Source organism: Anolis carolinensis, chromosome 1 (genome assembly GCF_035594765.1).
Source record: "Anolis carolinensis isolate JA03-04 chromosome 1, rAnoCar3.1.pri, whole genome shotgun sequence".
NCBI lineage: Eukaryota > Metazoa > Chordata > Lepidosauria > Squamata > Dactyloidae > Anolis > Anolis carolinensis.
In genome coordinates, this window is record NC_085841.1 from 361,773,728 (window position 1) to 361,789,913 (window position 16,186).

Sequence of the window (16,186 nt, forward strand, 5' to 3'; positions counted from 1 at the left end):
TGATAAGGGAGGAGAGAAATATATCATATATTGCAAGCAATAGCCTCCGATTATAAGCCGAGGGAGGCTTTTTCAGATGATAAAAAGGGCTGAAAAACTCCTGCCTTGACATAGACTGACTCAGAGGATGGCAGGCTCTCCTGCTTTGTAGGTCTTTAAACTGAGGTTGTGGATGGGATTCTTTGTGGAGTGCTTTAGCTGCATATCTCCATACAGAAGGGGTTTAGGACTCGGTGGCCTTTGTGGACCCTTCCAACCTTGTCGTTTTGTTATTCTAGGTATTTGAAATCAGGAATACAGAAGACCTCACCGAGGAATGGCTCCGGGAGAAGCTGGGCTTCTTCCACTGAACGGGACCCGGTGCTTCCCGTCCTGCGCAAACTGGAACCCGATGCGACGCCTCCTCTTTTCTTTTCGAGACCTGCGAGAAGAAGGCACTGTACTTAACAATGGCTTCCTGCAGTGTGTGTATATGCATGTACATAAATATGTATATATTTTGTGCGTGCAACGTTTATACAGATGAGTGGGGGGAGAGCAGCGTTTCCCGCGTAACCAAACTTTGCTTGGTCCCATCTCCCCATTTTTGTTATAACTGTTTGAAAGGGAACAATTTCTCATTTGCAGGGACAATTTCCCCCTCCCGTCCCTCTCTTTGTACTCACATGACTAATATTTCTATATGGCTTGATCCGGAACTTGTAATTGTTTACTATTATGGAGTGGGCTGTCTCTGTAGGAGACATCTCTAGAGACAAAAACAGCCTTCCAAGTATTGTGTTTGTGTATCTGTTTACCTGGGGACTAAAGGGAACGTCCCTGTTCAAATTTGTCCCTTATTCAAGTTACAGATGCATTCTTTTTTTCAACTGGATTCTGATTATTTACATGTGAAAACAGTACTGTATTTCATGGCTTACACCAGTGCTTGGGACGAAGCACAGTTACCTTATGGACTACGATTCCCAGAATCCCCTAGCTATGCTTGTTTAGTGATTTTGGGAGTATTTTTATATAAAAAGGACCCCTTCCAAACACTCTTGGCTTCATGTAAGCGTCATAGAGTGTGAACTTCTGCAAACTTATGAAATATTAATATCAATACAGTCTCAGTCAATAAGGTCTCATCAACTTGATGGTTTTGTTTTGGTTGATCGTGAACCAACATGAATTCCCACTTTGGGCGATAAGGTCTCATCTTCTTTCGAAACTTGATGGGTTTGTTTTGGTTGATCGCGAACCAACATGAATTTGGGTCAGGAGTGACTTGCCTTTTATACGTCTCTATGTGTCTAAAAAGATAGCGCTAGAAAGTAGGTTTAGGCAGCATCGACGACGACGACAACAACACCGCAAACCTTTCAAGGGCTTGGAAACCTTCGGGTGGACACATCCGTTCCAGGAGACTTTAACGTACTTCAATTTCCTCTTCTCTTGACTTTTTTGTCTTTTGTACACAAGCACTTCTCAATCTTTGTGCCTTCGAAAAGTAATCTCTTGATTGTATGGAAATTATATACTGCCAGTTTTTTAAAAAACAAGCAAGCGCTAAACCTGATTCAGGATGATTTTGTCTACAAATGGAAAGAGCCCTATAGCGCGGGCATGGGCAAACTTGGGCAAACTTCCAGGTGTTTTGGACTTCAACTCCCATCATTCCTAACAGCCTCAGGCCCTTTCCTTTTCCCCCTCAGCCGCTTAAGCGGCTGAGGGGGGAAAGGAAAGGGCCTGAGGCTGTTAGGAATGATGGGAGTTGAAGTCCAAAACACCTGGAAGTTTGCCCAAGTTTGCTCATTTCTGCTATAGCATATGATCTCTCTTTTTCTCATGGCAAGGGTTTGTATTGCTATGCATAAAAGCCAGGATTATTTTTGCATGGCGAAAAAAACTGATCAAATAATATCCCTCCTGTCTTTCCTGGTCCCCCATTTGTTTCATCAGGGTCCAAAATCATTAACCAGAACTCGCAGGGAAATCTTTGTTCGATATTGCAGAATTTAGCTTCCTAACTTTCTCCTCTTTCTCTAAAGCTTTTCCTCGACTTTGGGAACTTTTTGTTGATCCAGACGTGTCTGCGTCTGGACTTGTGTCTTGGTGGGCAACTACTTTTACACTACTTTTACACCACTTTTATAACTCTGACACTTCTGCAGATATGAACTAACAAGTGTCCACTAGTGGAATAATAATGATGTATTAAATGTCATTAAACCTTGTATTATAGTGTACAATAAATGAATATAAATTTCAGATAAATTGCTACAAATGACAAACTGTTGCATTCACAGTATGATGAATGATAGTTACATTCACAATGGAGTAAACTTTCTTGTTTACTTTCTTGTTTCTTCATAAAAGATGAATAGACCCCTGATCCACAACCGGTTTCGACTACCTATAGTCTTCATCTGGTGGTAATGTATCAAGAGAACAATTTGTAAGCTACTGTACGTTCCCAATAGGTTCCACGATATTATGAAAGACTTTACAGTTCACTGAGTACATTCTTGAATTGTTTGAACTAAATAACAAAAGTAAGTAGTATATATTAATAGTTGTCAATTTTACTAAGCCAGAAAAAAAATTCATATAATTGTATTAATATTACCCAATACTTGCAGTCCCTACCACTAGACGAAGATTATAGGTAGTCGAAACCGGTTGTGGATCAGGGGTCTATTCATCTTTTATGAAGAAAAAAGAAAGTAAACAAGAAAGTTTACTCTATTGTGAATTTAACTACCATTCATCATACTGCGAATGCAACAGTTTGATCGTCATTTGTAACCATTTATCTGAAATTTTTATATTCATTTATTGTACACAATACAATGTTTAATGACATTTAATACATTGTTATTATTCCATTAGTGGACACTTGTTAGTTCAAGCCCTTGGGAACCCATTTTTTCTTATAGTTTTTTCTTATAGTACTTCTGTAGACATACCTTTAGGTCTTGTTGCATGTGGACAAATATATGCACACCGAACTGCTTTATTTACTTGTAAATCATAGGTGAGCAAAGCACAGCAAGGCCCGGGTTGTCCTTGTCTCAACTTGCAGGCCTTGGCTGCCTCGAAAATAAACCCACTTGAAGTTGAAAAACTTTATTTAAATAAGTAGTACTGCTGCAGGCTGCCATTGCAAGTAATTGTTGGATCTGACAGCTTCCAAAAAGTTACAGACCGTACATTCAAACATTTCTTACGCATTATTCCCATGCGTCTGAAGGCGCTGTCTGCTGCACTCTTTGAAGCCTTTTCTTGTCATTGGTCACGCAATTAAAACATTGCCTCATTACTCCATTTCCATCTTTTCCACCTTGGGTAGTGGACTGTTCTCAATGAGAGATGCTATGCCAGCCGGGCTCGTCCCCATGTAAGCCTCCCTGAGTCCCCTTGGGGAGATGGAGGTGGGATACAAAAATAAAATAATAATAATAATAATAATAATAATAATTATTATTATTATTATTATTATTATTATTATTATTTGTCTTTAGCTTCAGCTAGCATCTTCTAGAATAATAATATAATAACACTTTATTTATATTCTACTCTATCTCTCCAAGGGAACTCAGAGCGGATTACAACTTACACAGATAGGCAAACATTCAATGCCTTTATTACAGTGGAATAACAATGACATACAAATACACAGAGCAAAGGTAAAGGCTTCCTCTTTCATTTCTGGCTCAACTCTTGTTCCATTTCTAAGTTGGGTCTGTTGTCCGTAGACACTTCCTAGTTGTGTTGCCGTTGTACGTATTGATCTAATTACATTTGCATGTTTTCGAACTATTAGGTTGGCAGGAGCTAGGGCTAACGGTCGGGAGCTCACCCCGACCCGAAACTTCAGACTGCCGACCTTTAGGTCAGCGGATTCAACAGTTCAACAGTTTAACCCATTGCACCACCGCCGCCTCTTCTAGAATACATTCAGATTCCCATTAGTGGTTTATTTAGTTAGAAGCTCATGTCAAAAAAACTATTGATGAACTACATGACACTCTACAAAATATGAAGCAGGAAGTACCAATATAATATAATAACAGGACTATATAAAGCATGGCAGATCCTATATACCGCATTCCAAGTATCCCAAAAACAATTGCATATAATAATAATAATAATTTTATTTTTATATCCCGCCTCCATCTCCCCGGGGGGACTCGGGGCGGCTTACAAATACAGAACGAACATACAATAACATCAAGTACCGAATAAAAATGTGCAAATGTAAATTAAAAAGACATAAAATAAAAGAGATATGATTGCACATTTATGAAAAATAAAACAGCAGCAACTCAGAAATATATTTACCTACATCTAAATGCGACACAACTAACAATAAGTCAAACAAACATGTTAAATGTCACTTCCAACTTCCAGATTGCAAATATAGTTAGTAAGCTAACTACCTGCTTTGGATATAAAATTACAAAAATATCTTAATATTCTATTTCAAGTATAATTACATTCTACTTATTTTAGTGAAAGGTTAAGAGTTAATTCTGGCTTCCAGTTTGATCTCAAAATCAAATCTCTAAACTTCTTTGAACCTTTCTATGCTTTTTCTCACTTGATTTGTTTTATATCTCCAAAATCTTGGACTTCATAATCTGCTCCGTCCATGATGGCATTTCCATAAAGAACTCTATAGCTCAGGCATGGGCAAACTTGGGCCCTCCAAGTGTTTTGGACTCCAACTCCCACAATTCCTAACAGCCTACCGGCTGTTAGGAATTGTGGGAGTTGAAGTCCAAAACACCTGGCGGGCCCAAGTTTGCCTATGCCTGATATAGATGATGAATTCATTTTAATAGCTGAAATTCTTCCCAACAGTGATAGAGAAGCTTTCTTCCATGACTGGAAGTCCTGTTTTACCTCATTCCATATTTGGGCATAATTATTTTGAAACAGTATTACTGTATGATCAAACAACACCTATTTCATTGTTTTCCAGTTGATATCCTGCATTTACACTTAAAAGTTGGTCTTTTTCATATTTTTCAATATCACTGTTGTTTTGATTTAGTTAATTTTGAAACCTGCTCAGTCTTCTTTTTAATTTTTTTTCAAGTTGTCAATAGTTTCCAGCTGATCTTAAAAGAACAACGTCACTTGCAAACATACTTCATTTGAAACTTACTCCCTTTATTCTCTCATTCTCTCTTATGGCATTGTTGAAAACTTCCAAAATCATTATGAAATGTTATGGACATAAAGGGAAAACCTTGATTAGTATCCCTCTGGGTTTCACACGAGTTCATCTTTTCTCCATTAGTTTTATTTTGTGCCTCTTGTTCTTCATAGATTGCTTTATACTGTATCTACTTTACAAAACTATGCTCGAAGTTAATCTTGTTTTTAAATATTAGAAAGCCCCAGTCAACATTATCAAAAGCTTTTTCTACATCCAAAAAATGTCAGAGCTGTTTTCCTCTCATTGTGCTTCTCAAAATATTTTATATCTACTAAACATGTTGTATTATCTCTCAAATATCTTGTACGTTTAAAAAAAAAACTTGGTTGATTTTCCTGTATATCTTATAGTACTAATTTCAACATTTCTTTCACAATCAATGTAAAAAGATCTTATAATTATTCAATAAAGAATTTGGTCTGTGATTCTTAGTAATCGTCAAATTTTTATAAGCTTTTGGGATCATGGGAATATGTGCATTTCCCCAAGAATTTGATGTTTTCTCTAACTATTAAGGCAGACTTCACAGTGGCGGAAGTAAATATTTTTCCAGATGTTGATTATATATTGCTGAGAAACCATCAGGTCCTGGAGCCTTTCAAGATTTTACCTTCTTTATCCTTTACGTCTGCCACTGTAATTTGAACATTTAATTTATCCTTGTGTTTGTAATTTCCTATAAAATTTTCTCATTCACATAGTTTTCTATCAACTCTTTTCTTAAAAGGAGATGAATGGTATTTATAAATATTCTTTTTAACATCAGTAATGTCTATAAATCCATTTTCCCCTGGCTTATTTTAAATATGACTTTAACATGTTTCTCAAGTTGTAGGCCAGCAATTGTGGTTCATTAACAAATTCAAAATGGTTTGTTTGACAAATTTATCCATGGATTTAAAAAAGGATTTTTGGTAATTTTGCTTGATCCCCCCTTATGTTTTTTTGTATTTCTGTTAGATTGATTGCTCCATTCCAACCTCATACAAAAGTCAAATTTAATATGAAAGATCTAGCAGATTTCCATTAAACCTTCATTTTTAAAAGAGTTATTTTGTTCTCTGATGGCAGGCAACATTCACTATCATTACCTTTTCTCTTTGAATTTGAATCTTCCAGGATTTACTTGGCGGTTGTTGCTGAATTTACATAAATCATTTTCCCTTTTTTCTTCCTGTTCATTGATGAATGAAAACAATACCCTAACTTTGAATTTGTCAAACATTTTTCATTTTTTGTCCACATATGTATCTTTCATAACTACGATTTGTGCTGATGTAAAGGTTTCTTTCTTTTCTGGGCTGCATATATTCCTTTCACATTTAAATCCGACATCAGGGCAATTTATTGTCAGGGTCCAAATCTCAGTCGTTTCTTCCTTAATGTTTGCTTATCCACATCTTTTTTAGATCAGTCTTAGCATTCCTTGAAGTTTAATATGGAATCTTCTCCTTTTCTTTCCTTTGTCAAATATATAATTTAATTCTTTGTCTTACTTTTTAAAAAAATCTCCTGATCTATGTTCTATGCTTTGTTTTTTCTTGTTTTCATTCCATTTCTATTCTTCTAAATCTTCACTGTGCTGCTTCAGAATATCCTTTGCTTTTTATTATAAAGATTTAATCTGAAGGAGCGTTTTTATCCTTCTAAATTGGATTCCACTTGTTTTAAATACGCTTGTCAAAAAGATATAATTTCCCCCCTTCCTTACAATTCTAAGTCTGTGCTGACTTGTAATTGCATTCTGTCCAACTCATATCTTGTGCACAAACTATTTGCTGAAATTCTTCATCTCTCATTTGTCTTCTCAGAGAATAAATGGCATTTCTAGGTAGATTCTTCTTCAAGAATCCAGACTGAAAATCTTGTTCTGGGCTAAAATGTCTCAGTTTAGGACTTTTGGGATATTTGGGCTTGCTGTAATATCTCTTAGATATGTCTACAAGCAGACAAAACTCACTAGTAATAACAAAAAGGCTTGGAAACATGAAGGACGGTTGGGAAATGTATATAAGGTACTTTGGGCATTTATTATCTTAAGAATATTTTCATAATTGCCCAGCGGTCTTTAATGCAGAATTGATAACACTATGTTACAAAATTCGATAAATTTTCTGTTCCTGGTTTGAAAGTGTTGTTTCCTGTTTAGTTGTGCAGTCTTTACTTTGAAAGTACAGTAGAGTCTCGCTTATCCAACATAAACAGGCCAGCAGAACGTTGGATAAGTGAAAGTGTTAGATAATAAGGATGGATTAAGGAAAAGCCCATTAAACATCAAATTACGTTACGATGTTACAAATTAAGCACCAAAACGTAATGTTTTACTACAAATCAACAGAAAAAGCAGTTCAATACATGATAACGTTATGTAGCAATTACTGTATTTATGAATTTAGCACCAAAACATTGCAATGTATTGAAAATATTGACTACAAAAACATTGCCTACTAAAAGGCAGAATGTGTTGGATAATACAGAATGTTGGATAAGCGAATGTTGGATAAGTGAGACTCTACTGTAGTTCTACTCCAGAAACTTTATTTTTGTGGCAAAAACTATGTTGAATTGGTCGAGACTCTATGAGATACTCATTGAAAAACTACATGCTATAGCAGGATGCCCTGCGAAAACAAAGTTTTAGAAGTTTAATAAACATTTTCCAAGTTTTTACGATAGAACCAATTAGGAAGTGACATTTATAATCCAGTAACAAAAATCGTGCTACATATTGTAATTGGTTGAAAAGCTGTGCTCCAAGAGTCGTCCTCAATAGTTGCGTAATTGATGGTTGTAATCAGAAAGCCTGCCTTGAGCCAGAAGGAGAAGCAAGTAATAAATACAAAAATATTATTATATTATTAGTACTACAGTAGAGTCTCACATATCCAACATAAACGGGCCAGCAGAACGTTGGATAAGCGAATATGTTGGATAATAAGGAGAGATTAAGGAAAAGCCTATTAAACATCAAATTAGGTGATGATTTTACAAATTAAGCACCAAACGCATCATGTTATACAACAAATTTGACAGAAAAAGTAGTTCAATACACAGTAATGCTATGTAGTAATTACTGTATTTACAAATTTAGCACCAAAATATCACGATGTATTGAAAACATTGATTACAAAAATGCGTTGGATAATCCAGAACGTTGGATAAGCGAGTGTTGGATAAGTGAGACTCTACTGTATATTATTAGTACTACTACTTCCTATTTTGTGTAAGAATATATACAGTAGAGTCTCACTTATCCAACATTTGCTTATCCAACGTTCTGGATTATCCAACACATTTTTGTAGTCAATGTTTTCAATACATCGTGATATTTTGGTGATAAATTCATAAATACAGTAATTACTACGTAGCATTACTGGAAATTGAACTACTTTGTTTTCAATACATCATGATATTTTGGTGATAAATTCATAAATACAGTAATTACTACGTAGCATTACTGCATATTGAACTACTTTTTCTGTCAAATTTGTTGTATAACATGATGTTTTGATCCTTAATTTGTAAAATCATAACCTAATTTGATGCTTAATAGGCTTCTCCTTAATCTCTCCTTATGTTTTATTGTTGGTTGATTTGCTTGTTTTTGTTTTGATTTTGCGCTGTTGTGTCCGGGCATGGCCCCATGTAAGCCGCCCCGAGTCCCTTTGGGAAGATTGGGCGGGGTATAAGAATAAAATTATTATTTTATTATGACACAGCAAACAAGATAGATATGCTGGATTTCGTATCACAAAATCACAAGTCGAACACTTCCCAAGTGTCTAGGACTGTGTGATGTATTTTCGGATGATGCATGCAGATCCCAGCAGGGTGGCCTTTTATTATTATTATTATTATTATTATTATTATTATTATTATTATTATATCCAACATATTGTTGGATAAGTGAGACTCTACTGTATATATTTCTAAGGCAAAAAGAGCGTATTATTTCGCTCAATTCTTCTCCCCAGTTCCCAAGGCAGCTTCGAGCTCTTGGTTCTCCCTTGCTGTTTTATCTTTGGCTCAGTCTAGAAAATGCATTGACCTCAAAACAGTCATGCTGTTCGTCCCATCATGTGATGCGGCTCGATCGAAGTGATAGATTTGCACCAAGTCGCTAATGAAGGTGGGGACAGAGAGCATTTTAATAAAGCCATGGTGCTACTTAGCAGAACAGGAATGCTTGGTTGAGGATGATGGGCTCTGCAGTCAAAAGCATTTAGAGCTGGCATGAGCAAACTCTGGCCCTCCAGGTGTTTTGGACTTCAACTCTCACAATTCCTAACAGCCGGTAGGCTGTTAGGAATTGTGGGAGTTGAAGTCCAAAACACCTGGAGGGCCAGAGTTTGCTCATGCCTGATTTAGAGGGACATTTAAAGGGCAACGTCCTTGTAGACAGCCAATTCTCTCACACCAGAAGCGACTTGTGGTTTTCTCAAGTCGTTCCTGACACGAGAAAAAATTGTTTACAGCTCCCATTCTTCCAGCCCTAAATCTACTATAACATTCCAGTTTTTGTCATATTAATAACTAAGTGTAATTCTATTATAGTCGTAATTCTTCCACCATGATATTTTATCACTTCTTTGTTTTAAACCTAAACATAACATTTTAAAATTTGACATCACATAATACATGACAGATATTTGGAGACGTATTACATCCTAGACATTATATTCTCTTTGTCCAATTATACTTTACATTCGATCGCTTAAAATCTTCCCACAATTGCAAAAAATATACACAATCCCTTCCACTTTGAAAGCAGATTTATGTAAACATGTGTCTTCTTTTCCCCCTTTAAGGACATCATCCTCACCTTGATCTTCCTGCATTGTAGGTTTTTTTCTTCCTCTTCCTCCAAAGTCGTATTTCTCTCATCCGTCTTCATATGGTTGAAATCATGTTCCAGCAGCATTCCCTCCTGACGTTTTGCTTGCATCAGTGGCAAACATCCTCAGAGGTTTGTTCAAAGGTCTGTTGGGAATGAGATTGCAGAGTGTACATATATCTGTGGAATAGTGTCCAGGTTGGGAGAATGAACCCTTGTCTGTTGAAGATATTGCAATGAGCAAGCTTGATTAGCATTGAGTATCCTTGCAGCTGCAATGTCAATCAGTAAGGTTCATAGAGGTAGCCTGGCTGTTGTTGCCTGGAGGCAGCCTCTGTTTGGGAGGTGTTAACTAGCACTTGATTGTTTACTGTCTGGAATTCCCCTTGAAGTAATTTTTCCCCCAGATCAGTACTTCTCTGAACCATGTTGTCTCATCTGCCTTAATTCCTCTAAAATTGGCCAATTTTAATTATTTCGTTCCAACAGTGTCATGTTGACAGCTGTCACAAAGTTGGAACTCATAAAACCTTAGAATTTCTAGACAACTCAAGGGGCCATCCAGTCCAACACCATTCTGGGTTGTTGTATGTTTTCCGGGCTGTATGGCGATGTTCCAGAAGTATTCTCTCCTGATGTTTTGCCCACATATATGGCAAGCATCCTCAGAGGTTGTGAGGTCTGTTGGAACTAGGCAAGTGAGGTTTATATATCTGTGGAGTGATGTCCAGGATGGGAGAAAGAACACTTGTCTGTTTGAGGCAAGTGTGAATGTTGCAATTGGACACCTTGATAGCACTGAATGGCCTTGCAGCTTCAAAGCCTGATTTCTTACTGCCTGGGGAATCTTTTGTTGGGAGTTGTTAGCTGGCCCTGATTGTTTCCTGTCTGGAATTCCCTTGTTTTCTGAGTGTTGTTCTTTATTTACTGTTCTGATTTTAGAGTTTTTAATACTGGTAAGCAAAAAGGCAAGAGTTCTTTCTCCCACCCTGGACTTTATTCCACAGATATATAAACCCCACTTGCCTAGTTTCCAACAGACATTACAACCTCTGAGGATGCCTGCCATAGATGTGGGAGAAACGTCAGGAGAGAATTCTTCTGGAACACGGCCATACAGCCCAGAAAACATACAACAACCCTGTGATCCCGGCCATGAAAGCCTTCGACAACACATTCTGTTATGTATGAAGACACAATGCAATTCCTCCCGTCAGATGGCCATCCAGCCTCTGCTTATAAACCTCCAGAGAAGGAGATGCCATCACTTTCCAAAGCAGCATATTCTAATATCAAACAGCTCTTACCATCATGAAGTTCTTCCTAATTTTTAGGTGGAATCTTATGTAGATTGTGTCCTTGTCTCTGGAGCAGGATACAACAAGCTCAGCGTGACATCCTTGCAAAGATGTAAACATGGCTTTCATGCACCTTCTTAACCATATTTTATTTGACCTCCATGCATTCCAGACCTTGGACCATTCCAATGGTCCTTCTCCGGACACCGTCCAGCTTTCCAGTGTCTTTTTCTAATTGTGAATGTGCCCAAAACCGGACACGACATTCCAGATGTGATATCTTACTAAACTAGAATAGACTGGGACCATGACTCAGTCGCTGTTGTTTCTCTCAGCTATTGCATCTGGGTCCCACAAAGTCTTCCTATACAGTAGAGTCTCTCTTATCCAACATAAACGGGACGGCAGAATGTTGGATAAGCGAATATGTTGGATAATAAGGAGGCATTAAGGAAAATCCTATTAAACATCAAATTAGGTTATGATTTTACAAATGAAGCACCAAAACATCATCTCAGACAAATTTGGCAGAAAAAGTAGTTCAATACGCAGTAATGCTATGTAGTAATTACTGTATTTATGAATTTAGCACCAAAATATCACGATATATTGAAAACATTGACTGCAAAAATGTGTTGGATAATCCAGAATGTTGGACTAGCGAGTGTTGGATAAGTGAGACTCTACTGTATTTTAACATGGGATCAGATCTCCTCCACTTTGAGATGGTGACCACCATGTTTGGTCTTCAGATCAGGTAAACAATCTCTTATTTTGGACATTGTTTTCATCCATTGGGAGCTGTATGTCACTTAAGAGTTACACTTCGCCCATAAAGATCAACGAGTCACTGAAAGTGCAAGGTGCGAATGCTACAGACAAGGATGTACAGCTATGTACATTGCACAAACTTGGGCCCTCCAGGTGTTTTGGACTTTAACACCCACAATTCCTAACAGCCGGTAGGCTGTTAGGAATTGTGGGCGTTGAAGTCCAAAACACCTGGAGGGCCCAAGTTTGCCCAACTTCATTTTATATGCCCTGATTTAGTTGACTTTGCATGGTTTTTTAAAAAACGAATTTTAAACCACTTTTTTGTTGTTCTTTTTTCTTTGTTTGGCTAAGCATGGTGCTTGTATTGGTATAGATGATGATGATGATGAAGAAGAAATGTTAATAAATAAAAACCTGTTAAATCTAATGTGTTTTAAAAAGTTTTATTTCTAAACCTTTCTGCATTAATAATAATAATAATAATAATAATAATAATAATAATAATATAATACCAGGATTGAACAAACTAGGTAAGAAGAGAGTCGCAGGCCCCTTCCACACAGCTGAATAAAATCCCACATTATCTGGGGTTGTGGTGTGTTTTCCGAGCTGTAAGGCCATGTTCCAGAAGCATTCTCTCCTGTCGTTTCGCCCACATCTATGGCAGGCATCCTCAGAGATAACTAGGATGTATAGTTCTCTTGCAATCAGTGAGCTCTCTGAACTCCACCAAAAATGGAATTGGACCAAACTTGACACACAGAACCTATTGCGCCAAATTGCTATGTGTGTGTGTGTAAAGAAATCCTTACAAAGTTGCTTGCAAAAGATCTCTGCAAAAAGGGAGCTAAGCTTTCGCAGAGGCAAGCCACGCCTCAAACAATGTATCGGTTTGCTGGCAGATGGCTGGGTTTGTCAGTTGGTAATCTGAGCTTGTGGGGAGAGCACAGAAATGGAGAAGCTCTCTAGCTACGGTCAAGTAGTAGTTTGAATATGCTATGCTGTTAATAGAATTATTTATTTATTTATTTATTACATGCATTTATACCCCGCCCTTCTCCCCGAGGGGACTCAGAGTGGCTTACATTCTGCCACGAGGGCCATGTGATGACCCATGGGCCTTGTAGTCCTGCTCAGGACATTGTAATCCCTGATGAAGAAGAAAACTTGGGTTTTTTACCTTCCCAGTCAGAACTGGAATCTTCTCAGCCAGATCTTTCCCAGGCAGATCTGGGAACCTTGCACCTGCAAGAAAGTTGTGTCCCAGAAGTATGTCAAACAAACCCAGAGCCCACATCTCCCGTGTTCTTGCGCCGTGAGTTTTGTAAACAACAGAGGGGTTTGGAAGCAGCTTCGCGCAGGAGTGCTAGAATTGCAGCTAAGAATGTAGCCAATTAAGACTGCTTTCCGTGAGAATCTTTAGGGAGTCAAACATCTGGTCCCAGAGTATAGCTTTCGTTTCTGGTTCCCAGAGAACTGCTTCGGCGAGAAAGTTAGACTCTATATAGGTGTTTTACCCGCGTAGTAACTTCGCGGAGTCAATTCGTCAGCCTCCGGAGCGAGTTGTGTCTGGACAGCGCGCTCCGTTTCAAGCCTCGTTCCTGCTCAAGCCTTGCCCTGCTTTCCAGCCTTTGTTTACCTACGGACCTTGCTTGTTTTCCAGGACTATACCTTGCCTTGTATCACGGATTTTACCAAGTTATTCCACGGACCTTGTTCTTGTTCCTTGTTACCTTGTTCCACGTTTTAAGCCTTGCTTCAAGTATCAAGTTATTTCCTAGCCTTGCTCAAGTTTATGGACTAAAGGACCTTGTCATCTCCCCTCACTTTGCCTGGCAAAGTGAGTGTTTCGGTTATTGGATTACAACTTTGGAACATAATATTTCATATTGGACATTGCTTTTTTGGACTAATTTTGACCTTTCCTGAAAGGTCTGCTTCTGAACTAACTTTTACATTTATTTTTATTAATCTTATATATTTCCTTAATAAAGATATTAGATAGAATCTGGTCTCTGCGTATGGTTATTGGTGCTCTGTAGCCTGGGTCGTGACAGGCCAGCAAGAAATATACTATAAAACAAGACAATTAAAACATGATAAAAAGTATACAAAAATTAAAACGCTGCAAGGCAGCGATATTGCACCATCCTCAGTCATTCACTACTGCTACAATTACAGATTTGCGACCCGATTACATCAGCCAATGAGCTTATTCGCTGAATGCCTGGGCGCAGAGCCAAGTTTTTAGTTTTCTTCTAAATCCGAGGAGGGAAGGGGTTTGCCAGATATCGCTGGGGAGGGAGTTCCACAGCCGGGGAGCCACCACCGAGAAGGCCCTGTCCCTCGTCCCCACCAGCCGCGCCTGCGAGGCAGGTGGGATCGAGAGCAGGGCCTCCCCGGAAGATCTTAAGGTTCTAGCGGGCTCATAGGAGGAGATACGTTCGGATAGATAGGCAGGACCAGAACCATTTAGGGCTTTGTAGGTCAAAACCAGCACTTTGAATTGGGCTTGGTAGCATATTGGCAGCCAGTGGAGCTGGCTTAGCAGGGGGGTTGTACGCTCCCTGTAAGCCGCTCCTGTTATTAACCTGGCTGCCGCCCGCTGCACCAGCTGGAGCTGATGTTGATGCTGAATGCTGATGTTATTGATCTTATGCAACTACATGGACATTGTACGATTGCAGAACTGTTTTATATTTCAGCTCAACAAGCAAGAGTAAAGTTCTTTTGTTCTTTCAATTCCTCTGCCTGGTGTGAGTCTTTTGCACATGGTGTTAACTGGATGCTGCTGGATTCCGCTATACTCGTTAATAGAACCCGCATGACCAGCAAAAAATACTGGAGGTCTTTGGGGGAAATTCACCTTGATTTGTGGGAGTTGTAGTTCACCTACATCCAGAGAGCGCTGTGAACCCAAACACTGATGGATCGGGACCAAACTTGGCACACAGACCTGATATGCCGAAATTTGATCACTAGAGAGGTTTGGGGGAAACTGACCTTCCTTTCTGGGAGTTGTAGTTCACCCACAACCAGATAAATTGCGACGTCCACCAATAATGGACCTGGACCAAACTTGGCACACAGAACCCTCATGACTAAGTCAACCTACTGCAGGTGTTTGAGGGGAATGATTTATTGCGCCAAATTGCTATGTGTGTGTGTGTAAAGAAATGCTTGCAAAGTTGCTTGCAAAAGATCTCTGCAAAAAGGGAGCTGAGTTTTTTTTTTGCAGAGGCAAGCCACGCCTCAAACAATGTATCAGTTTGCTGGCAGATGGCTGGGTTTGTCAGTTGGGAATCTGAGCTTGCAGAAAAGAGGCTCTCTAGCTATGGTCAAGTAGCAGTTTAAATATGCTATGCTGGATATATTGAATGCTGATTGATTAGTTATTGATCCTATGCAACTACAAGGACATTGTACGATTGCTGAACTGTTTACTTAACTTCAACTCAACAAGTAAAGTTCCTTTGTTCTTTCAATTCCTCTGCCTGGTCTGAGTCTTTTGCACATGGTGTTAACTGGACGCTGCTGGTTCCGCTATACACACTCGCTAACATGATTCACCTTAGTGGGAGTTGTAGTTTACCCTACAGCCAGAGAGCACACAACCCCATTCAGAGCAAACTTGCCCAGCAACACAAACTTTACGTACTGATGGAGTTTCTCCTGGCATGGTGTGAGTTTTAGTTCACCCACAACCATATTCATTTTGTACAATTTAAAAAATTCAATGACAAACTAGTAAGAAATTTCTGCAGAAACACTGCACAATTCCACCTTCTGCCACTAGGAGCCGCTGCGGGGCATTTTTTCTCTGCGAGAACGAGGCTCCCAATGCGCCTGCGCACCCCTTTTTCCTCTCCTGCAGGCGGCCTTCCACCTTCCGCCGATAGTGACCGCTGCGGGGCATCACTCCTATTGCGCCTGCGCAGTGTCCCCTTTCGCCTGGGAGCCTATGTATACACCATCACCTTATGCTCTGCCGCAATTCCACCATCTGTCGGTAGGGGCCGCTGCGGGGGTTCCCACTGCGCCTGCGCAGTGCCGGCTTTCTCTTCTTAGGGGGCC

The 16,186-nt window shown here is 39.0% G+C and overlaps 1 protein-coding gene across 1 annotated transcript in view; it reads left to right on the forward strand.

The window, feature by feature from the left end:
* Positions 1-12,539, forward strand: part of gmfb (glia maturation factor beta) — a 36,696-nt gene extending 24,157 nt beyond the window's left edge. Inside the window, exon 7 of the mRNA XM_008121180.3 lies at positions 279-12,539. Within this exon, the coding sequence (XP_008119387.1) occupies positions 279-350 (72 nt within the window). The 3' untranslated portion in view covers positions 351-12,539. The remainder of the gene's footprint in view (positions 1-278) is intronic.
* The last annotated feature ends 3,647 nt before the right edge of the window (positions 12,540-16,186 follow it).